The sequence below is a fragment of the Corticium candelabrum genome, chromosome 17, assembly GCF_963422355.1.
Source record: "Corticium candelabrum chromosome 17, ooCorCand1.1, whole genome shotgun sequence".
Classification (NCBI taxonomy): Eukaryota; Metazoa; Porifera; class Homoscleromorpha; order Homosclerophorida; family Plakinidae; genus Corticium; species Corticium candelabrum.
The window spans coordinates 1828875-1854118 of record NC_085101.1 but is presented as its reverse complement, the minus strand read 5'-3'; the positions used below and the strand labels follow the sequence as shown (position 1 = coordinate 1854118).

The 25244-nt window shown below is 39.8% G+C and overlaps 4 protein-coding genes across 4 annotated transcripts; 2 read left to right on the top strand and 2 right to left on the bottom strand.

Moving 5' to 3' along the window:
• The first annotated feature begins 12 nt into the window (after positions 1 to 12).
• LOC134192981 (aladin-like) lies at positions 13 to 5719 on the top strand. The gene is made up of 16 exons (XM_062661741.1): positions 13 to 126; positions 1802 to 1920; positions 1977 to 2020; positions 2074 to 2168; positions 2225 to 2271; positions 3092 to 3158; positions 3240 to 3271; positions 3333 to 3392; positions 3457 to 3534; positions 4289 to 4406; positions 4465 to 4650; positions 4708 to 4898; positions 4957 to 5024; positions 5081 to 5153; positions 5211 to 5298; positions 5360 to 5719. The coding sequence occupies exons 1-16, from the start codon at positions 13 to 15 to the stop codon at positions 5516 to 5518; spliced, it is 1539 nt and encodes a 512-aa protein (XP_062517725.1). The 3' UTR covers positions 5519 to 5719.
• Positions 5720 to 6632: 913 nt separating this feature from the next.
• On the bottom strand, positions 6633 to 7374 carry LOC134192976 (large ribosomal subunit protein eL27-like). The gene is made up of 4 exons (XM_062661736.1): positions 7342 to 7374; positions 7020 to 7270; positions 6849 to 6959; positions 6633 to 6783 (listed from the first exon to the last, which is right to left on the bottom strand). The coding sequence occupies exons 2-4, from the start codon at positions 7268 to 7270 to the stop codon at positions 6735 to 6737; spliced, it is 411 nt and encodes a 136-aa protein (XP_062517720.1). The 5' UTR covers positions 7342 to 7374; the 3' UTR covers positions 6633 to 6734.
• Positions 7375 to 7382: 8 nt separating this feature from the next.
• On the top strand, positions 7383 to 16475 carry LOC134192974 (ras-related protein Rab-18-like). The gene is made up of 8 exons (XM_062661735.1): positions 7383 to 7469; positions 7581 to 7636; positions 7717 to 7778; positions 7847 to 7919; positions 11182 to 11300; positions 11359 to 11432; positions 11493 to 11544; positions 16170 to 16475. The coding sequence occupies exons 1-8, from the start codon at positions 7399 to 7401 to the stop codon at positions 16290 to 16292; spliced, it is 630 nt and encodes a 209-aa protein (XP_062517719.1). The 5' UTR covers positions 7383 to 7398; the 3' UTR covers positions 16293 to 16475.
• Positions 16476 to 17376: 901 nt separating this feature from the next.
• LOC134193544 (uncharacterized) lies at positions 17377 to 25215 on the bottom strand. The gene is made up of 13 exons (XM_062662371.1): positions 25014 to 25215; positions 24136 to 24920; positions 23547 to 23720; positions 21905 to 21985; positions 21753 to 21826; positions 21652 to 21695; positions 21109 to 21188; positions 20968 to 21042; positions 20809 to 20892; positions 19411 to 19496; positions 19256 to 19354; positions 19112 to 19199; positions 17377 to 17674 (listed from the first exon to the last, which is right to left on the bottom strand). Exons 2-13 carry the CDS (start codon positions 24889 to 24891, stop codon positions 17507 to 17509), a joined length of 1809 nt encoding a protein of 602 aa, XP_062518355.1. The 5' UTR covers positions 24892 to 24920; positions 25014 to 25215; the 3' UTR covers positions 17377 to 17506.
• Between the last annotated feature and the right edge of the window lie 29 nt (positions 25216 to 25244).

Sequence of the window (25244 nt, the reverse complement as noted above, 5' to 3'; positions counted from 1 at the left end):
TCCCGTATGTGAATGGCGACCTTGTCCTCTGCATCACCTCCTCCTCCGATTGGAACGTGTACGACGTTTGAAAGTAACTGTCAGTATCATTATCGAGATTATAACGAAGACACAATACCAAAACAAGTGAGACCCCTAATTCTTTGCCATTAACTTAATTAATTATTGGTTAGAGTATAGTCTATATTGATAGTTATCCTTTAGAATTGGACGTAATAGCGACTATCGTACAAACCTGAATTTAAATTTAATATTATCAAACATGAATGCAAGATAGCCTAGCAGTGAGGCTTCAATTTCCAAATATTGTTTGGATGCCTAGGAATTGAATTTGAACTACAGGTGTAGTGATGTAGCAGTATTATATGGTATAAAACACCACGTTACTGGTGTTTACTGTAGCCAGACCACAGAAAAGAAACTGCAGTTTGAGTAACTTGCTCACATGCAGGGCCAGACAACGGACCTACTTTGGATTAGAGGAGGTAAACTTCATAACAGAATGCCGTCATTTTGATTTAACTGAATACGGTTGGTTTGTCATTGATTAATTATTCTGTGACAGAAGTAGTCAGAGCAGCATGCACACAAATGATCACGATAATGTGAATCAAGCGAGTCAACTGTAACACGTACCATCCAATATTATTTCTACTTGCAGGCAACAAAACTTGTAAAGTATTTTCTTTGATCATAGTCCAGGATTAGAGGGGCGATGCCCCAAATTCCGATATTGGAGGGGCAGGAGCCCTCCTGCTCCCCCATTTCTGCTACCCATGACATATGTGTTTGATTATCTGCATGTGTAAATGTCTTTGTTTTTTGTGCATGCCTCAGCAGTGTCCATCTGTAGCATGCAGCGCCAAGATGAATTTTGCTGGAACAGAGCAGAACCAAGATTGTAGTAACTCTAGCTGCTACACCCATTACCAATAATCATGAGCTGTACCTATGGTAATTTGTCAAATCAAAGAACAGATGACTCCTACTGGTCAAGTAGAAGTAGCTCTGGTCTTGAGACATAGACGATGGCTTACCAGACACTAAGGCTGTTGCTACCACCAGAACCAGCGCAGACTTAGTCTTCAGATTCCAATAATGCTGCATTTGAAAACTGTCCTCGGGTGCTGTTGCAAAGCAGCTATCATTTTATAATGTATGTTATTTTGTAGTTATTACATAATGATATAGTAGTTACTGTAGAGTAAGCAATGTGTAATAATGGGTTTCATATAGATGCGACGTCAACTTTGTAATTGAGCACCCCTCATGCATGAAAAGAGATCACGTCATCTGTTGTCTTATGTGGTATTTGCCAGTAATAGTGCTCCAAACAAGACATTGTGCGGACACTCAATGAGGTGATCCAGGGTCTTGGATATGACGATTGATGTATTTTGTTACTGTGTGGAAACTTTGACCATGGCCACTGATTCTAAATAAAATATGACATTAAACTGTATGATGACATTTGGCTTTATGCAGCCTCAAAACTTTGTATGTATACACTTCAGTGTTGTCTGTGGTGTCACTCAGATGCTTAGTTGCTTACAAGCACGTCTTGTTGATATGCTCATGTACATTTGCATACTCTAGATGGCATTGTAAAAAAGATTATTGCTCTGAAAAAAATAAGCCTTGTCTTTTGCCTTTACTATTCCTATGTTGACAACCATTTCTTATAATACATAGCAAGTTGGAAATGGGATTGCAGTGAAATTGTATGTATTTGATTACTAATTTGAAGGATGATTAATTAAGCATTTGCTGTGAATGTTTAATGTATTCTGGTCTTATTAAGCATCCTCATCTTACTGGTTATCCACGAGTGCTGATTGAGCTACAGCTGTCTTCTCCATCTTCAATTGATGCATTTTTGCCTCAGGAAGAAACAGTATGGGTTAAAGCGTGGAAGAAATGGTAGGAAGTCAGAACAGAATGTCTGTTCTAGGTTTGCAGACGTTTCTTTTTTACAGGAAATCTTCGGGGTTGACTGCAGTGCTGGAAGAGATGTCAGAAGGTGATAGTACATTGTGTAAACATCAATAGTTGTTTGATTTGATGTTTTCTCAGGGGATGGAAGTTGGCTATCTAGTATGTCCGGTTGTTTGCTGTCTGTAGTTCATCGTGTCACTTCGTTGTATGGCTGGCTGTATCCTCATTTGAAGGTATAGATTTTAGCCTTGGTCTCGTATGTATTTAGGAATATGGGTTTGTTTATTAGCTTTCATGTTGTGACATGATTGCTGAATTTTCTGAGACTTCTGACTGGTGAGTTATTGGTAAATACAATACAAAGTATTAGACATATATAGCTTTGCAAAGGTCTGTGTAAAGTGTCGTAGCTATGCTGGTAAGCGAATTAGTATGTTATTTAGGACACACAAGTAGCCACACGTAGACTGTACTTGAAGCATGAAGGCCATAATGTACACAATGTATGAGTGTACAGTGTACCTTACTGAAATCCGCATGCTGTCTGCAAGCCTGAGGATAGACAACAAAGCATTGTTTTCTGCAAGATCCAGGTGTAGCTTTATAAATATACAGAAATGTTTGTGGTGAGTAAGAATCACTGAGTTCGGGTACAGGGTGCCTATGGGTTCTTATCCAACAACTAATACTTCTTGATAAATAGTCCAGTAATTCAAGATGCAAATTAGCTTAATATTCTGAACACTGCTCCTCAGCACAGCCTACTATAGACAAACATTTTTAATAATGAACTAATGCCAGCTGGACCTCTTCAATACAAAGGTGGCAATGTTAGATTCACCAATGAGGATTTATAGGAGGGCCTGAGCCATTGAAATTGCATTTAACCTTAGCCTCAGTACCCCAGACTGCTTTCTGCAAGCCATGGCAGAAGAGTGGGAGGAGTGGGGAGGACCGTAAACACCATAAACAACCGTGGTGTGTTTGTGTGTGTGTGTGTGTGTGTGTGTGTGCACGCGTGCGTGCATACGTGCATGCGCGTGTTGTGTGTGTGTGTGTGTGTGTGTGTGTGTGTGTGTGTGTGTGTGTGTGTGTGTGTGTGTGTGTGTGTGTATTTGCTTGTGTGTTCAATAATATTGGTTCATGTTTTAATAAGGTCTAACAGTGCAATTCGAGTTATTGCTTGGCATCCTATCATACCCAAGCTTGCTGTGGCAGGAAATGTGAGCATATTTCTTCACACAGTTACATAAGTCTGTTCCTCATGTTTCAACTCCCCATTTCTAATTGCTATTATGTTTTAGGATGACGTTGTCAGAATCTTCTGTTTAGAAACGTAATCTGTTAGCAGACACAATATAGTTACAGTAATTGATTATATTGATTTTTGTTTACAGTGAAACTTGGCCACAACTGAAGCACAAACTTCAAAAACATGTAGCCTGTCTTGCTTGGAGGTTTGTTTGTGTGTACTTACCAATGAAAAATTTTCTGTACATTGTCTTTGCTTTCCATGTCAAGACCTTTAGCATGGAATACATTGGCTGTAGGATGCAAGTGTGGTGTTGTAGTATGGAATGTGGATCCTCAAATAGCAAGGTATGCAACTGCTAGCAATGAGTGTTCAGTGAACAGTATTTGGGAAGAATCAGATCATGTGTTCATCTGACCAAACAGCCAAGTTACTTTGATTCATTGAGCTATAATGAACTAGCCTCGTCCCTAGACTCTCTTGTGGTAGTCTTGTCCCATGCCAGTATGACAATTCCATACTTCCATATGGGCACCAGACAAGACTGGTGCGAGAGAGTCCGGGGGACGAGGCTATCAGTGAACCACATTGAACTAAGTAATTATGCCAGATGCATGGGTAAACATTTGAATCATATTTTGTGTTAATGACTAAACACTGTTGTCATATTTTATTATTCAAAGGTCAATTATTTATGTAAATTTACAACTTACCTTGTGTACACTGCCTTGCATTCATCCATCCAAGCTGTCAGGCTAACTTAGCACAAGGTGATCTCTATGCAACTTGGTTAACCAGTAAATGATACACAATCTAGATTGTTAGGGCATTGATTATTTGACATGTTTCTGATTAATTAATACAAACTGGTAGTCTCGTACCAGACCCTCTCGCTCTTTTTTTTATCATTTTTCAAAACATTTTGGTAAGTGAATCTAGTCATACTCAATGCTCATTGAAATAGAAGCTATGAATGACAATGCTAGACTGAAAGCAGTTGGTAATAGGATTGTGTACTGAAACATAGGACATTTCTGCAGTATGTAATATCATATTCCATGTGCTCTAGTCTATTGATGCAGTTGCTCTTTGATTGCCTAGACCATCTTCAAATGCTATGCAACACCTCAGCTGTGGTATTGGTCCCATTACGAGTGTGTCTTGGAATTCAACGGGTCGATTACTTGCTGCTGCATCCCCTGCACACACAACAATAATGGTGAATAAATATTTTAACTCTTTTGTGTTTTCGTATGTGTTATAAATCGCTCTCGTAGGTTTGGGCTGTAGAGTCTGAGCGTTCGGTGCCTCTGCACAGATTTGGTGGTGGTGGAATTCCCTTCTTGTTGTGGTCACCAGATGGTTCTCATGTTGTCTCATCTTCAACTTCCAAGTTCTTCAGAGTTTGGGAAACACAGATGTGGACGTGTGAAAAATACTCAAATATGTCAGATAGACTCCAGGTTGCTGGCTTTATTGTTTGCTATAGAAATTTTGATTTCTACTCGTGTGCTTGATAGTCGGCTTGTTGGAGTCCAAGCGGACAAATTTTAGTGTTTGCTGTTCGTGGCGAGTCGTGTCTTTATTCTCTATGGTTTACTTCTTCCTCTGGAGATTCGTCGACTTCGAGGCCATCAGTTGGAAATCAAGTCTGTGTAAAGTGTGTGGATCTCAGTCCATACACGTTTAGTACTCAACGTGGTGATGTCACGTAATCATCAACATACTACATCAACCAACGATCTGGTTGGTGATTGCTGTGCTTGTAGGGTTGGTGGACACGTCCAGTCTTTGGCTTGGGATTCTCGAGGAGAGCGCCTTGCCATTCTGTGCACTCGTAAATTTAACTCATCGAGGATGTTACATAATGTCACTCATATTGTGTATGTGTAGCCAACAGTCCAGGAGCCGAACTGATTATCATTTGTCGAACAAGAGAAACTCCTACAGTAGAAATTATTCCAAGGTATGTGACTGTACCAATTGTCAATTTGTTCTCACCCGATGCAATAACTCTATCTAGTGGCTTCATACGAGGTCCTAACAGTTCTGGTCTGCCACATTGCATCTCATTTCAGAGTAACTTTGAGCATGGTGCTCTACTTAGTGTGGTGAGTTATGAATTGCAAACATTCAAAAGCATCTGCAGTTTTTATTCTTCATTATCTGTAGGGCTGGTCCAACAGGCAAGTAACGTTTGTGCCTCTATACTTTGAATCACACCAAGAGTTTGGAACACCAACTCAGTCTGGCTTAACACCTCACTCTAGCAAAATGAAGAGTACTTCTACTGTAACATTTCGATCCCCTCTCTTTTCGCCATCGTCTTAATATTAGGATTACATACCTTTAATTCTTGTTCGGTGGTGTGTCTGATAATAAAATGGACTTCTTACTACAGTATATTTGATGTCCTGGCATACTAATGTCAGACATCTGTATGACGAATGGAATAGAGCTATACATGTACACGTGTACATAAAATGTATCTGTCCATTAGAGAGGTAGAATACAATGATGAGATTTCTAGTAGTCTTGGCCATTCTGTCGATGCTTCTATGGAATGCTAGGATGTGTAACTGCACTCAAGGATACGAATACCAGATATCCTTTACCAGATTTAATTTTGACTACCAACATTCTGTATGATTTACAACACTAATTAACACTAGTATGGATTATTCAATGAGAGCATATGTAAACAAAAACATAGTTGTGTCAACCATGTTTGAACCCCTATAATAAATCCAATGACAACTCAAAACTTTCACTTCAAACAGCAGATATGCATACAAAAAAAACTTAAAACTTCCTATGAGATATGTTGAAACTTGTAGTGCATGGCTTTACTCAGATACAACTATAATTTCAAACCCCAATGATAGCACACTTGGCCACCACTAATCTTTCGGTTTAATTAAATGGCAGGACAGTGCACTGACAGTCTGTACACTCAGTTGAACCTCAAGATGTCATATTACACATAATGCAGTAGATAAATAATGAATTAACACTGATAACCTTATGTGCAGTTTTGTTGTACTGTACACATACTACAGGTACCGTATAATTGCAGCATTCACTAAATATCATTTTTTGTCTACATGATATTTTCAGCCAGGATATGGGCCAAGCATTGTTAAATACACAATGCACTGTGATGCCCTACAGTAGTAAGTAGTACAGAGCAGTATTGTTATAATGAAGGGCATGGGGAGGCTCATAGAAGCTACACATGTGATGCTCATTTAGAAATAAAATATTACACAAGCCACTGTAGAGTAAGCAAAATAATTTTAACAAATTAGGCCAAAAACTGGGGGGCTTACGCCTACCCTAGCCAATCCTATGTAAAGCCCCCTTGGTTCTAATGACAGAATTCCCATCATGCAAAAAATGTATCACAGCTCACATGCAATTGATGCACATAGCTTTCACAGCAGCATGTACAAATTCTCATAAATTCACCACCAAATGAAGTTTCACTGATTTTATTCATCATATCAGGAGCCCAGTAGCTACGTGCACTAGTCACATTATAATACATCTAGAACCGCAACTTCTGAAAAAACCACCTGTTTTTTCCCGTCTTGTATCTACAGAAACGAGAGACTCAGGTTTATGCTCATCAAACATAGCCACAGCAAGTGCCATAACTGACCTTTCCTCAAACTTGGCCTTCACCTCTCTCACTGCTTTCCGCTTCTTGGAAGGTTCCGAAAAGACATCTTTGTTTACAACAGTCTTGTCTACACTTACGTCTACCGAATACCTACAGTCACAGCAACGCATTCACATACAAGTTCGGTCAACATATGTACGACTGTCCGACCGAGTGGGCATGAGATGGTTGTAGTTAAAAACCTTCACGAACGGTTTTATTCTTGACCTCTTTGCCAAACGTTTCGTTCCCATTCGTCTTGTCACTTTGAGTGGATACCGGGCGATGCCGGCGACTAGAGCGTGCCCGTACTGTCGTCGGCTGTCTCCGTCGTCGTGGTTCTTCACTATGACGGCCTTCTTTCCTGCGTATCGACCATTTAGAACGAGGACGACTCTACCGGCCTTAAGAAACTTCCCCATCTAATACAAAAACGGCACGTAAAGACACAAGCAACAAGCGATTAGCCGAGAACCAGCAGATTACAAAGTACCTCGGACTCGCCAGTCTAGAGTTTTTGCGCATGCGCCACATTACACTGATACAGGCGATGACTGACAACAGCGTACTGACGAGTTTGAAGATTCTCACAGTTGGAAACAGTGGAACTGGAAAGTCAAGGTCTGAAAATAAACGACGAAAACATATGGGTTCTCACTGGGTCACACAGTAATTTACCCAGTGAAGCGTTTCATTCCTTTTTACAAACACAACTTTTTGTTAATTACTTAGTCTCATCCTAAGATTTACGGATGACAAGTTCGACCCTGATATTGCGGCTACCATTGGTGAGATGGAATGACGATAATCGAGCTGCTTGACGTTGTCCTGTGAATTGTGTGGGTTTTATGTCATTTGTGCCGTGCAGGGGTCGACTTCAAGACTAAACATTTGACTGTTCATGGCAACAAGGCGAAACTGGCCTTATGGGTATGTGTAATAACGTACTGTTGTTTGTGTGACTTGACTTGACATGCTGCGTTGTTGTCATGCGTCAGGACACCGCAGGACAAGAACGTTTCCGGACGCTAACGCCTGCTTACTACAGAGGAGCTCATGGAGTTATATTAGGTACATTCATTAGTTTTGTCTATTGACTCGATGTTCGAAATTTTACGGCAGACACTGTCGCCATATTGTGGCAATCTTACAAAATTTTCAGTCGTCAAGGACTTTTACTTTAATATCAAATAGTGATACTGATTGTTCCGGCAAGTAAACGAAATTCCATGACTTCAGAGGTGACACTCTCAGTCAATTTTGCTATGCAACTCTACAGCATAAAACAAATATTTATTGGGTCCACCATAACTTGAGTGACTTTAGTCATCAGGATGGCAACCTCATTGGTATAAGTGGTCATCACATGAACTCAGTCGTCAAATGACTACTTGCCGACCACTTTTCGAACACTGACTGGTTGTGGAGTACTGTGTGTACAACGAAACATATATGCCCAAGATAAGTTATTAATAGATGTTACTAAGGCAGAGAGGTATAACATACAGAGAAATAGGTAAATAGAGAGAGGGGATATATTTAATTAGTACTTCATTTAGATACAGACAGACTAAAGGTTGTTGTATTTATTGGTTTTGTTAATTAAGGGGTCATCCATAATTATCGACATTTTCTCAAGCATACAAAGCGTATGCTAGGGGGAGGGAGTAATAGTAGTTGTACGCTTTTGTGGTGGAGTCCAAAATGTTGATGATTTCTTTTGGTCAAGAAGTAGATAGGAAGTGATAGTGAAGTAAGGACATCGCATTTATGCATACGTGCATTGGATCTATGTTTATACGTAACTATCCGTCGCTTATAGTGTGCACTAACTATTTGTCGCACATGTTTGAAATGTACATGGTGTAGGATGGTAGGTACTCTGCCATAGGTACGTACGTACTAACAGACCTGTCTGGGAGACTTTGCACTGTTCATAAAATGCTGGCGAACAGGTACTAGCAGTTTGTAAACGCTTTTGTCTTTGCCAGCCCATTTTGGACATTGTCTCATGAGGAAGCTTTGCAGAAAGTGCAACGACAATGGAAGACTACTGACCAGAATGACAAAATGTGCATATCAATCTTCGAAAAGGCTTCTAATTGTTTAATTATTGTAATACCATGGCACATTAGAAATAGCTTCACATGACCAACAGTTTTATGTACGCTTAGCAGAGAGAGAGAGAGAGAGGAGGGGGGAGGTATGCTGAAAAGAGTACACTTTGCACGCTTGAGAAAATGTCGACAATTATGGATGACCCCTAAATTAACTCTGGATACAATTTTGTCTTTTGCTAAAGGTTTCAAAGATTGCTTGCTCTATTCTAATGCTAGACATTTTTGTTCGTGCAATGTACTTGTGCATGTGACAACATAACATTTATTCAATTGAGTACATGGTTTGGCAGTGATATGGAAGGCACAAGATGACGATAGCTTTGATGTCTATCATCATCTCTAATCATGTTACAAAGTTGAATCTACCTTGCTTAACTTCTTGCCGACAGCATTATCTTCCCATCTTATTTACTTGAACAAACCTAGAACAACTTAGCTTTTGTACAGACTTTATTGTTTTGTATTCATGGGTGTCATATGAAAAGTTTTATTTACAGTAACCTTTCAATATGCAGGAACACTGGAACTGGTCCAGCCATGGCCGGACCACTTTTTTTTAAACTGAACTTTCACTAGTCGCCTATGGCATACACTTTTCGGTTGAGGATAGCTGATTCAATAGGTAAAAATATATGTGAGCAGTTTGAATATTTCACGGTCGAGATCTTCTTGTCGCAAGTGTCTAGGTTTGATGATTATAATGGCATCGTCATACAATTCAGATGGTTCTAAGCTAAAATTGATTTTGGTGATGTCTGCTACAAAAGCTGGTAGTAAAAGAGCATTCAGTGCCATGAGATAAGTCAGGTGCTACTTGTAATCAACTACCACAAAGGATTGAGGCTCTATTTTGTGATAGTTTTACACATTTACAAGGGTAAGACTGCAGTTGCTACAAGTTTTTGTAGGAGCTAATGAGTGTTCTCGCCAGGATTTTGTCTCAACCAGCAATGCTAATTAACTTATGACATCATATACATAAAATATGATGTCACTTCTGATTTGCTAACTTTAAGGTAGGATGTATGCATCCGTAAACAGTTCCTGTCATGCGTACTTACTGTATTTACTACAACCAAAACGTCACTGTTACGATTTGCAGCTTGTTAGATGGTTTAAACATGGGCATCTTTCCTAACACCATTTCAACTGTGATACTGCAGCACAGGTGTGCACATGCCAAGCCAATGACGACGAGCAGAGGATGACACAAAATGCGTGACGCATGCCACTAAGATAGAGCTTTATGTCTGTGACAGATAAGCCGGATATGGCATGTGCGGGTTGTGCTTACGAACCCTACGAATATATTTTGATACCCAGACCCTTACCGAACGTGACATAGAAAATTTGAATGTTTGGTGTGCATTTCCACCTACTGCTAAGACGTTTGTTTATGGACCACGCCTAGGCCACTCCCAACCAGCAGTTTTGGCCACTTTTTGTTCCTCAACCAGCATAATGCCAGAAAGGCTGGTACAACTGGCGAGAACACTGCTAATGAAGAATGGTTGAGGCCATTTGGCAAGTTCAGATTTTTATGATCTTACAAAGAGCTGACATGAGTGTATGCTAATTTATATGCAATGACCACCCTTACTTAATTAACACCCGCTAAGCCAGACCAGTTCCACCACCCTTACTATGAATTAATATCCAGTAAATACTTTTATTACCAATACATTTTAGCTAAATGTTTTGCTAGAGTTTTTATCTGAATTATTGCAACCTTTTAATGCACATGTTTGACTACCAAGTACTGTAGACCATGAAATTTTCAATGGCATACAAATTTGGTTTTGTACCTCCTGAAAATTCCGCTTTGGTAGCAATTTGTTTTTGGTGAAACTCCTCAGAAGCTTGAGATTCCTGGCTGGAAGCACAGTGCACTAGAACTACATTTACATGTTTGTGCAACACAAGAGTAGGTGTGCACTATGTAGTTAGATAATAATTGCAATAATTTGTCATGTTCATGGACATGTCTGTTTGCTCCTAGAGGTTTGACAACTTCCATAAACTTAGGTCGAGATTTGATTTAGGTAAATCACCATCAAAAATTTCTTGGCTTACAGTCAAATGTTAGATTTGACAAGATGTTTGTCTGGATACTTCTGGACCCTTGTCAAAGTTGCATTGTTATGTTCTAGTTTAGTTTAAGTTAAAGCATTGGCTATGTCTAATTGCTGTTTTGCTGCTTTCCGTTTGTACAGTATATGACTGTAGCAGTAGGGATACATTTGAGAACTTAAGTGTGTGGCTGAATGAGTTAGACACATATGCAACGAAGAAAAATATTGTGAAAATGCTGATTGGCAACAAGATTGACAAAGTATGGAGAATCGACTTGAGTTGATTGTGTTTGAAAGTATGTGCTGTGGTGGTTTCAGCCAAACAGAGTGATCACCAGAGCAGAAGGCGAGAGATTTGCTAGAAAGCACGCAATGTTGTTTGTAGAAGCAAGGTATAGTTGGTCGCGATGGAGTGTCAAATTATGTTTTTGAGTCACTATGTTACTGTGCAGTGCGAAAACATGTGAAGGAGTGGAGTTGGCATTTGAAGAGCTTGTAGAAAAGGTCAGTCGGTGCTCTTTGTGTGGTAGGAAAAGATTGAATGTGTTCAATTATTTTGTGTCTTTGTGAAAGTGGACTACAGTACCGGCAATAAGTAAGCTGACAGCGATACGATACGATACGATACGATACGATACGATACGCATACGATAAAAATGTTAGGTTACTTATTGCCGGTACTGTATGTGTAGTCTCTGGTTTGTTGATGATGCTCATGCAAACAATCAAAGCAGTTGTAGGTGTTTAGGATAGGAGTTACAGAATAAGCATGCTGTGAGAATGTGTCATGCTGCTAAAATGCGATATCCCTACGTTGGCGGCAGAACAACTTGCAAGTTGGAGGCAGAGCACGAAAGGATCCATGAGTACATGGAGTATTATTTTTTGGGTTTCTTCATTGCCGTACTGTTTGCTTATAAACAAAAGGTTTGTAATCAGAGTTAAAGGGGAACTTGCACACCAAACAAGTCGCTAGCCAAAGTGACTTCTTCGTAAAGGAGAAATCGCGTTTCGAATGCTCCCAGACGAAGAAGGTGTGCAAGGCATGACGTCACTGGAGGTTGACCTGGATCGTTTTGTATTGGAAAAATCTTGATTAGTGCAATGCGAATGTCTACATCAAGTCGCTTGATTGGACTGTGAAGTAGGTGTAGCTTTGTAGCGATGAGAGGAAAACGCTGGAGGCATTCCTTATGACTTCTCATGCGCATAGGTCTGGAACCTCGAGGTTACATCGCATCAACTTCCGCTTTGACGTGTACTGCTGTAAAAAGACTGGAACGGGTAGGAAACTACAACACTATTACATCTGTCCTAACCCTAACCCGCCCACTAACCCTGCTTTGAAGTCTCTCAAAGCAGTCCAACTGAAAATGATCTACCCTTACTCTGGAATGTGGTTCGACTCCCTCCTGTTTAGCAACAAACGCAGAATCCACTCTCAACCGTGCTCGATCGATTTTAAATCTAAACAGACGTCTTCCCGGCATGTTTACGACAAACTTTACAAGTCAACAGCATACTAATGAACCTTAGATGTCTCAAATTGGAGTTAAGAAACTAATGAACCTTAGATATCTCAAGTGGGAGGTAAGAAACTTCAGATCGACTAGGAGAGTCGTAAACTAAGAGAAAACGGCAAAGCGGAAGTTGATGAAGTGTTTCCTCGGAGTTCCAGACCTACGCGCATGAGGAGTCATAACGAATGCCTCCAGCGTTTTGCTCTTATCACTACGAAACTACACCTACCTCACAGTGAAGGTACAAGTGTTGTCTCCAATCAGGCGATTTGATGTAGAAAGTCACGTCTCGTTATTCAAGATCTTTCCAATAGAAAACGATCCAAGTCAACCTCCAGTGACGTCATACCTTGCTGTCATTGTTGTCTGGGAGCATTCGAAATGTAATTTCTCCTTTACAGAGTTGCTTTGGCTGGCGACTAGGGTACCGTTAAACTTCTCGAAGACAAGGCTATTTTTCAAAAGCAACCTGTTTTTGCGTGTGAGTTCCCCTGTAAGGACAGTTACCCCCTCATCTTTCAGCTAATGATAATGCTAACATGACAGATTAGCTAAACAGATTAGCTGAGTAGCTGCACAGTAGCAGCGAATTGAGTGTTCCAGCTAGGATTTGAATTAGGCCAGGGAAGGGGTTGCCAAGGACCGCTCTGTCATACGAATACTGAGTCATACGAATTGTTTTTGCCCACTATGTTTTAATCACCTTTGGCATTGGCATCAAACTCACAAGCAGGCAGAATCTGTGCTACTGTACTACTGTGATACGTCAGTTGTCAGTTAATGGATCTCTTATTCTCGACACAATTTGCCAAACATCGTAGTTGTGTGTCATTTTTCGTCTTTTTCCGTGCTAATGAACAGCCAAGGCCTTCCAGTCGATGTTTTTCTACGCCTGTCTAGATCATGTCTCTTATCGTCAGGGCTGGAATCTGAATTGTGCATGGCAGTCTGTGGTGTGGTTGATCTATGAGAGATGGATCCCAGTTTCTGGCAAATTAGTGCAGAAACACCAACATACCTTAAGTATGCTACTAGCAATGTGGTGCTCTTACCTGTTTTGCCTACTCTTACTGTTGTCTCTTACTCGATGGCATGGTATGACTTCTGAATGCATGCATATGAGTAGCCTTGTTTGTGCTGGTCACATCTCTCTACTTTAGCCCCTGAAGGTCCAGTATCACATCTATATAAAACATAATATGCGACAGTTTGTACTGCATAACGAACACTCCAGAATACGTAGTCACTGGCTCGATGTGCAGCCTTCATAGCATTGATTCTCATTGTAGCTATGCCTAGATATATTTGAGCAGGGCACTGGAAGATCCCCAGCGTTTAGGCAGGGCACAGGGAGGGTGAGGCTGGGTGCCGTGCTCGCTGAAGTAACCTAACTGGAATTCTGCAATTATAAGTCATTATTTGGCACGACAAGACTTGCAAGCTGCCTTGTACGAGAGTATTCATTCTTTATAGCAGGCGAACTTCATGCTCACTCAGCCAATCTCTGTCACTGTGTAGAGTTATGCTCTCATCGCATTGAGCGTATGCAACATGGGACAAGTACTTATGAAATTGATAATGGCTGATTATATAGTGTAAACTGCAACATTACCTCTTAATGAATTAGAGCATGCAGGTATATTTCTAAACACACATAGCAAAGATATACAGTGTATTCTTACACTTTAAAGGGGAAGTCCAACAAGAATGAACTTAACTTGTATGAGTAGATCTTACAAAGACAAATCGATCGGTATAAGTTACTCCGTTATCTTCGCTTTTGTATACGAGAATGAGCAATGTTTCTGTGATGTGCAACGCCCATGTGCCTGCTCCGCGCTTCCTGATCGATTAAGCTCCGCCCACTGGAAACGAATCAATGCGTTTACGGATGACTGCTACGGATATATTGAGAATGACGAATGTGAATGCGAAGACATTATGAAGATCTGCCTTCTTGCCGTCAGTGGTTCCTCTCTAAAGTAAAATGGTGTCGGTAGAGCTGTTTCCCCGCCAGACTTGCAAGCAGAATTCCTCAATACCACGGCTTACCTAGAGAACGCGCTTGTGCTTGAATATTTGTTTATCCTTGTTCTTTTAATATCTAAAGAGAAACGTTCAGCGTGCCGTCTGGCGTCTGCTACAGAAACGTTCCTATTTTCACATCCGGTCTGCTCACTTTCTTTTGCCGCTGATTGGTAGAAGGTTACAATCCCGGATATGAAAATAGGCTTATCCTCTGTAGGTCACGCCAAACAGTGCGCTGTACATTTCTCTTCGGATATTAAAAGAGCAAGGATAAACAAATACTCAAGCACAAGCGCGTTCTCTAGGTAAGCCGTGGTATTGAGGAATTCTGCTTCAAAGTCTGGCGGGAAAACAGCTCTACCGACACCATTTTACTTTAGAGAGGAACCACTGACGGCAAGAAGGCAGATCTTTATAGTATCTTCGCATTCACATTTGTCATTCTCGATATATCCTTAGCAGTCATCCGTAAACGCATTGATTCATTTGCAGTGGGCGGAGCTTAATCCACCAGGAAGCGCGAAGCAGGCGCGTGGGCGTTGCACATCACAGAAACACCGCTCGTTCTCGTTTACAAAAGCAAAGATAACGGAGTAACTTATACCGATCGATATGTCTTTGTAAGATGTACTCATACAAGTTAAGTTCATTTTTGTTGGACTTCCCCTTTAATAGTTTCAAGAAACGTAGGATGTATTAATCAATTAATGGAGAATGGGTTGAGGGCAATGCCATGCAGTAGCCTCGAACTTCCAGACCAGAGAGCACGAACTCTAGTCTGGACCAAAACAATACTAAAATGATTTCGGACGTACTCTCAAAGCGATGCTAAATGGTAGTCTAACAGCATAGGATCGTATTACCCGGATCAATAATGAGATGGAAAGATACCGTGCTTTTGCATGACACAAACATATCATTTGTAAATGTCATGAGATCTCACAAACGAGGAGAAGAGATGTCTGCCGTGTTTACGGCAATATCTTGGTGGACGGCATGAAACGATGACTCTTTGATTCTTTGGCAGAACGCTTGACTGGTGAGATTCGCTCGACCAGTTGTTCAAAGGTGATGGATGGTCTAGTGACGCTGCTGTGCATGTCCTGTCACCGCAAGCTTGAAAAGATCAAACAACTGGAGCTGAAACAAAAACTAAGACACGTGCGCATGTCAGAGTCTCTATTCACGGCTCTTGCATGCACTTAGTGCCTCTGGCGTGCATTTAGCCGCCAGGAGGATTTCACAGGGGCATAATCAGCGTTAGTGCACTTAGCATAACCAATTTCTGCTAAACCAATCACAATTTAGAGCCAACATTCTGGATCTAAGATGCTGATTGGCTTAATTAAAAGGCTATTTCCACAATCATTTTAGTACCGTTCTGTCCAGACTAGAGTTACCACGCTTCGCGCGCTCTCTGGTCTGGAAGTTCGTAGGCTAGCCATGCAGTTGATGCTTTCTTGTTATTCCTTGTTTACAGTAGCAGCTTGGTGCCACACACTAGAATTTCAGATCATGGAAACAAATTTCCTCTGCTGTCACAACTGTTCATGGCAATTTTCAGTTTTATGTGTATTTTAGATTATTGAAACACCGGAATTGTGGGAAAAAGTGGGCAGTGGTGGATCATCAACTTCAGTCAGTCTAACTGTGGCGGCAACATCATCTGTCCAAGGCTGCACTAGCTATTGCAATTTGTTATGAACAGATGTCTCCAGGTTGGTGTGTGTATCGTCTTCAACTAGCGTAGGGCATAGCTTGTGTACAATCAACTTAAAATCATGAGAGTTCTGTAAATCTTGTATTAACTGCCATGGTATTGATATGAGTATATTTTTACGTACATGGTGTACAGACTGTGTGGAGTAAAGTCTCTTCACTTATGTATCCAGTTAGAGTGTGTACAGTATGCGATCAATTATCTAACTGTTGGTAACTTGTTTATGAGGAATTCAATAGTCTAGGAACACCTTTTAAGAATTTAGGATCATATTATAATTTGCTATACTCATTTAATTAAGGGTAGTCTTAGATTCAAAGTTTGAACACAAGAGGCAGGTGTTTATGTTTGTGTAGCAGCGAGACTTCAAGGGATTGCATTGTAGTGTGATTTTCATATGTACTGGAAGCCTGTTAAAATGTGTGTGGGCTCAACCCAAGATTGTATCTCTGGATCAGGCCCTGTTTAGTGTTACACGTACACATTCGACCATCCTTATCCCTGGATAGTAAGTCATAGAGATACACAGGTTTGGCGTGAAGCAACCAAATCAGAATCAGAATTATGGTTATCAGTGGTATCTTTATTTGTCTGCAAGCCTCCAGGAAATTCCATAGTTTCTACCCTATTCCCTAACCACACTGTACAAAGGTGCATAGTACCAAATGTTCCTTCCTTTGATTACAAATATCCTCTTTCATTGTGTGAAGGTACAAACAATCAATATAACTATTCAGAAGATCTATCTGTATGTTCATCCAAATTTACAATTTTATAGCATTTGAGTTGAATTCTGGCATATATAGTTGTTGTACAATATAAGAGCTGAACTAAACTGGTGGTATATTTGTAAGCGATTTTGAGTTTTGTCAATAACATTCCAAAATAAAAGTTATTCACAGTGTATTCGGCTAATTATTTATAAGACCACTTTGGCATATCTGTGTCAGTAACCAAGAAGCAAATTTCAGACATCAGAAAAGTCTCAGCTTCATTTTGTCATCACTTGGTCGAAAAAATGAGAAAGCAGATGATGGGATATCGCTAGTATATCACTGTGCACAACAATTCGAACTAAAAATTGGTATTCCTGATATTCATTGTTAATATAAAACAAACTAGGTAAAAAGACAAAAGCGGCATAATTTGTTAGCTTTAATATTAATTGCCAGTTCAAAAGTAGTGGGCATTTGCATTCCTATTGGCCTTTCTGCTTTCTGCGACGTTGCTTTTGTAGCTCCTTTGCTTTTGCAAAGTGTGCTTCAGCTTCTGCCTCCTTTCCGAGGTCAGAGAGCACTGCTCCAAGTTCACCATGAGCTTCAGCATCATTTGGTGACAGATTCACAACCTTCTGTAGTATAGTAGCCTAGGCAAGGAACATTGCAGCAATTCTATCCAAGTGAATCAATCAAACAAATGATTCAATTTGTTCGACAGTCATTCTAGGTCTGTCTGTCTGTCTGTCTGTCTGTCTAGTACATAAGTATAAAAACTTTTTCGAAAATGAGAGATTTAGAGTTACTGTACAAAAGAATAGAAACAAGACCTTGTAGAATTCACTCATAGACTGAGCAACAAGTCATCCCTACATTACACCATTTTGTAAACACTGTGTTTTATACCTAAAATGGAGCAATGTAGGGATGATGTATTCTTCAGTCTGTATGAGTGAATTCACGAAGATGTCACAGCACACCCTACATGGTCTTGCTTCTATTCTTTTATGTAGGGCAACCTTAAGTCCGTCTTATGTTGCAAATGTTTTTATATTTGTTTGCATTCTTTTTTTGAAATTCTCTAAGAAAGTAAAGAAATATATTGAAAGCATGAGATTGACCTCAGTTCAATATACTTATACAAGAGCTACCACGTTGTTAAAGTACATGATAGTCATGTATTCAGACTACACCTGGATTCAGACAGATTCCATTGTGAGCGTAGATATGTGCAGTAGGTAATGGTGTACGCGATAAAATGTGACACTGAAGGTAGAAATCGACACACTTTCCATGTAGAGCTCGGTGCAGGAACCGTGTAGGTTGGGTTCGGTGCAAATGTAATCAGAATTTAGAGAGAAACACAAGCGGTAGAAGAGCAGCTTCAATCGGCAAAAAGTCTTCAATCACTGGAAGCGTTTAGAGGGCGACGACACGTACATGACACATTTGAGTAGTCATGGACCTGCTCCATTGCAAGCACCGAATTTTGGTGTAAAAATTAGCTTTGTATCACAGACGGTTACCCAATCTTACAGAAGAACTGAACATGTAATTCAACCCTACATATGCTACTGTGTTGGTGATAAGAACTTCTGAAGGTTAGTGTTTGTCGTGCAAATGCAAATCCATTAGTTTTTAAGCATATTTTCAAAGTTGGACTGGTTTTAGTATAAGTTCAAGTGTAACTAGTATAAAATTGTAGAAAATAAAGCACTCTGTCTGTCTGTCTGTTGTCTGTTCGACTGTGTACTGGTGTGTCTATCTGCATATCTCTGTTTCTGGGTGCTTGTCTGCCTGGCTGTCTATTGTATGTGTACATGCCTGTGATGGCTGTCTACTTCGCATGCTCAATTGGCCAGCCAATGTCAGTCGCCTTTTTACCCTTTGGCAATTGTTTATGTAGGGACTTACATCTTACATACCAGCCTGCCTATTCTTCTCTTCTGTTCATGCTTATCTGTTTGTCACTTAACGGTGCCAATTGATCTATTAAGTAAATTACTAGACACACACACACACACACACACACACACACACACACACACACACACACACACACACGCACACCACACACACCAGCCTACCGCTTCGGAAGTTTTGCCTAGTTCTGCATACATGGCTCCCAAGTTAAAAAATGCATCCACATCCTTAGGAGCCATTTCTACCACGACTCTGTACACAGTCACATTAGCATCTAGTAACATGAATCAATTCAAAACCATTTATACTCAAGATGCTTCACAGCCAATTGCAGCTTGTTTTGCTCCTGTAGTATGTTGGACATGATGAAATTGCTATCCACGTGCTTTGGATGCAGCTTCAAAGCTCTAAAGTAGAAACAAAGTGAAGACAGTGACACAAACCTGAAATGCCAAATTATAACTTCTGGAACCAGTGGAGAGCCTCATGTTTTCTTTGTAGCCTCATAAGAACATCTGCTCCATAAACTAAACTCATGCTGTGATTTTGCTACAGGGAACAACGTACACAAAAGGTTTAAAGACAGAGCTTATCCAAGTGTTTAAACTGTAGATGAAAACATGTACAAATAGAAGAAAGAGTGCACAGTAAGATTGAGTCGTTAAAGTCTACGGCCAAGAAAGCAAGTGCAGAGTGACAGATTTGACTCACAATGTCATTATTAGTTTTTTTCTAACAGTGACAGTGATTATACATTGTGGTGTTTACTATAAACCAAGTACTGTGAGTTTCGGTGGCGTAAAAAATTCGTTACGTCCTCAAAATTCCATTTTGGTAGCAATCCATTTTCGGTGAAACTCCTTGGAAGCTCAAGACTCCTGGCTGGATGCACAGGATGCTAGAACTACATTATGCAGTGTGCAACACAATAGTAGGTGTGCATTACGTAGTTAGATAATAATTGCAATAATTTACCATGTTTATGTTGGCTCCTAGAGGTTTGACAACTTTCACAAGAATTTAGGTAGAGATTTAATTTAGTTGTACTTCATACTAAAAAAATAGTACAGTAGGCCATACTGAATGATACTCAAGTTACAGGATAGTACATACAGTACCACTGTTTGCTTGAGCCATAGCCACACTTGGAGGTTTGATACCTGTCTTATTAAAAGTCAAAGGTATACCTTACACTGCTCTGCCTCTTGGACACCTTATGATTAGACAAGACCTTGTGCAATATAGGGTCTCTATATACAGGCTTACTGTGCTATCAAACCTTTGGTCTGCAATTGAACTATTTTATGTTTTTCGTTCATAATTCTAGTTTGCTAGGTAGTCGCAGATATTCCACACAATATCTGGGCTGAGGTTATTCTACACAATATCAAAGAAGAAGACCGATACACAGACAGATCAATGCTACACAATTTGGAATTACAATTGAGTGACAGTAGATGGACATCATTCGTGGCTGTTGCCTCAAAACCACACACATTACTGTATACTGGTACACTATTTGTATCAAACTGGATGTGGTGTTTGAGAACAGACTTTCACTAGGATGTGCCTTAATCATAAATATCACTCCATGAATTTCCGAAGAAACTGCGGTACAAAACTGTAGACACCTCATTTCAGTCTTAGATAACACATTTTTTTCATAGCCAAGACAATGAAAACTGTAGTGTTGGTCGAAAACTGTAGTGTTAGTCATTCCTAATCAAAGAGTCAATCAATAGAAACCATTAACTTAGACTTAAAATTTGCATGGACCAAACATTGTCAAACAGACAAGGACTTCGACTTAACAACAGCCTTGACGACATCAAGGAAAATGATACTGTCATCAATACTTTACCTGAATTTCAATGGCCTCTTGGTAGAGCTTGAGAGCCTTTTTAAACTGCTTGGATGACACATACCGATCAGCCTCTTGCATTTTCTAATACAGTAGTAATATCAGTGTACATCTACGCTACTACTGCAATAATTCTGCACAATTATTTATGACCCTTACTGCTGTCGCTTGACGTGTTTCTGGCGAGTGAATGTATTCACGGCAGCTGTGACTGCTGTCACACAAGACACAGTCCTGTAGAATACCAATTCATCATTATTTAATAGAAACATAGATATTGTTCAAAACTTTTTTAATTACGGGGTCATATTGAGGAAGTAACTGTGTCTGATGAAACCACTTCTGATAAACAGTTTTCAAGCCACTTTTCAACACAGCAGCTGGAAAGCAAAAAAATTGGAGACAAAAAAACAAGTTGAAAAAGTAAATTGTTTAGGTAAACAAAACCAGCACATAAAATGTCCACATGAAACAGTCACATATATAAATATACACAACAGACAGATAAGAAATAAAGTGAGACCAGAAATAAATTGAAATACTCATAAACACATACTTCCACACAAATAAATACACACACGTGCGCGCGCGCGTGCACACACACACACACACACCACGTAAGTAAACAGGCACGCATGCTGGCACTGACTCATGCAAGCACAACTGCATGCACCACCCATCTATCTGCCTGCCTGCTGCCCACCCACCAACTTGTTCTGCCTCCCTGCCTCCCTCCCGTCTATCCGGGCACCCAACCACTTGCCCCTGTTCATATGTGTGTGCACAACATGCCTGCTCACAAACAACAGACAACACTCATCATTTAACAGGATTGCATCATACATGCATGAAGCGTTCTCTTGTTACAGCTCCCATCATTGTCAAGGCTTTACAAAAACAGTAACAATGAATCAAAGAAGTTTCTATACATAGCACTATCAAACCTTTTCCATATAATTGCCTTTCCTCGTTTCGGGACAATGGAAATATTCAAAGCAGGAAAAACAGTTTCACCACCCTGATACAAAAGGTACTATCAACACTAAACATACACTCCACACATACATTTATAGTCATGTTTTGTTTGTCGGATTACCTCCTTCACATCATTGAGATAGATCAGAATAGTTCCCATTCGATCATTAAATTCCCTGTGGCAGTCAGTGTGGGTATGATACTATATACAATATAAACATAAATGCTGTAGCTAGTGGCAATACAAAATTTTGCAAATTACAAAACTAAGCTACATAATGTAATTAATCAAATCATAAAATGCTGGAATTGATTGTAGCAGTAATAAAACTCTAGCCATACAATCAACACCTGAAATCAACAGTTATAGCTCTGGTGCACCTGTGAGTTACTCTAAGGACAGGAGAATAATCATGAGTTCTCAAATAGTATAAACTATGCTAAGTGAAAATTGAGCTGAGATAGATTGAAAATAAATGAAAATACAATAAACAATTTTCATATTTTGATTAATTGTTAACAACAAACAAGAATGAGGAAACAAAATTATGTACAACACTAATTGAATTATTACTATACTTTCTTTCAGCAAATCATGTAACAGTTTCAACCGCAAAGCAGTAAGCACAAAAGACCTGTTGCCAAATACATGTATTTTAAGTGATATCTAAGTCTAATAGTGCCCCATGTTCAAATTATGACTCTATAATAAAGTTATAATGCCCTATAGGGTAGAATTTAATCCCAGTAATGCCCAATGCCATGCACCAGAGCAGTGAAAGCAAAGCAGCCAGGATACATCATAAGACTAACATTAATATTAGATTAGTTTGTTCGATGTTGTTTGAGTAGTCTGATGAACAACATGCTAGGTTCTGTGCTAAAGAAACAATAATGACCCATGCCCTACAGTATGTTTCAAAACAATAAAATATAATCAATAATAAGTGCCCCATGACACTATTTACAGAAATATGGTAGAGTACCATCTGAGTAGTGATCCACTGACTTTGTAAACAAAAGAGCAACTCTATCTCACTCAATGAAACTGTTTAATTAATTACTTTTAAAGCAATCTAAGACTACAGTAAACAGAAAGTAGCTCGATCAACTCATTTCCATATAATATAGATTAATTTTGTAAACAAATGTGACAACTCAGACATAATGATGGTGAATACAGTCTCACATCACAACTAATTTACCTCCTTTACTTTATCCAGTCAGGATTCCATGCTAAAATGTCATCAAATAACTATTTACAATAATAACAATAGTAGATAAGTACAGCATGCTCTTTGCCACAGATTGAAAGTCTGATAGCACATTGTAGTAAGTATATACACTCCTTAGAGGCAAGTTAGCAGCAAGTATGCCACTCGAAAAACACTCATTCAGTATTACATGGCAACAACTCGGCATAGTCATGTCATTTGTGCAGTTTCCGTGCTTGGCATGTTCAATTGTTGCCAGTGGTTGTCTTATTGTTTGCCCAGCAACATTAAACAACTAAAATTTTTAGTATTGCACAGAGTATCCTTGTGCATTCACCATATAACACAAACACAGACAAACAATAACATCTGGGGAGCCAATACATTAAAGGTGGTAAGTGAAAACCAATTCGACAAAGATCTATTTAGCAAAGATTGATAAGATCTATTAAACAAACATTTAATTAGCAGTCACAGTTTGAGTGGCACTCTAGACAGCATGATAGAATATATCACTTATTTAGTACACTGTACTACTTCTCATCTCACCTGTTCACCTCCTTTGTATTTCAGAAGTTGAGTATGATATGCATTTTCTGTTGGTAATCCCAGTTGAGCCACTTTCAATTCCACCTCATCGACGAAACTGTCCTCTCCACGTGGCACGAGAACTGCTGAACTAAACTTTAGTTGCTGAGAAAATGCACTATTTACCCTTGCTCCCTGAAATACCAGTCACACAGTCAGAATCCAATTTAAAATCCAGTGTTACACTGTTATATAATTGGCATCTTAATTAACCCCAGAATATGTACTGGTAATGGAAATTTGGTAAAGGTAATGTGCATAATCAGAAGAACATTTATGTCCCTCTAGGACTTCATAATGAAATGTGCACATATCCGTTTGTGCATGTGTGTGAGTGCGTGTGAAGTGTGTGAGCGTGAAGTGTGTGTGTGTGTGTGTGTGTGTGTGTGTGTGTGTGTGTGTGTGTGTGTGCACGTGCATGCATGCATTCACATATACATATGTCTGTGTGTGCATGACTGCAGTAAGAGTGGAAACATAAAGACCTACTATTGCTAAACTATATGTGTTTGAATTAATTGTTCAATTTAATTTGGTATGTAGCTCCGACCTGTACACAGGCATGCCCCAACTTCTCTGCATACCACCTTTCCACTTCGTATTCGTTTATTTTGCTGCCATGCATAACTTCATCTAGCCACTCTTCATCGCTAAAACACCAAGATGGTTCCTCAATCTTTTGTCGATTCAAACGTTCGTAAACTTTGATCAACTCATAGCACTCTCCACTTGTTAGAAAGTTCGGTACCTCGTAGACATCTGGATCACTATGCAGTTTGATGTGCTCACGATCTTTGATTTTTTCTATAACATCAACCCACCAGTTTCTTTTTAAATAGTCAGGTGGATGCATAGACCCCTTATCATCAGATGGATGCACTTGCTCTTGCTGTAAGGAATTGAATGCAGCATGATCATTAAAATCCATTGGATCTTCTGATGGTTCTCTCGGCAACATGTCTTTATCAATACCCTCAGCTATCGAGTCATACTCCTCTGCTAATGAAACACTCCGCTGTACTGATTGTTTGCTCAAATGATCTGTCTGTCTTTTGTTGTTGCCTTTCTTGTCAAACGTTCTTTCTTGTCCCGGAAAGTTAGTTTCTTGTGCGTGATATTGCTGTTTATTGCCACTGTTCCAATACAATAGAACAACTCCACCAATGATGACTGAGATCAGTAAACCCAACAGAACTTCCTTCATTATTGCACCATGGCCACCTGCATTGACTGTTCTAACTGTTGACGCTTCGCCATTGGACAGAGCTCCAAGCCGTTTGCGTTTTCTTTGCCGAGATTTCTCCATCGAGACGAGTCACGTGGAAGGAAGAAGCACTGCGGCAACCATACACAGACGGATATCATCACACTATTGACATCTTTACTGAAATTACAGTAGCCGAACCAACAGCCGACCATATTTCTTACATTCTAGAGTCCACAGAAGACGACGAGGACAAATCGTTCCTCTGTTGTACGGGACTGATGCACCTTTGCAGAATCACGTGACATGACCTAGTTGATGGCTAGAAGTGTCGAAAAAATCGAGTTCATTAATCTCAAGTCGATGGTATACACATATTGATCTGACGATAGTACATATGTCTACAGACTCTGCAGAATAAAGGACCCAGTAGGTTATTGGAATTCCCGGATGTG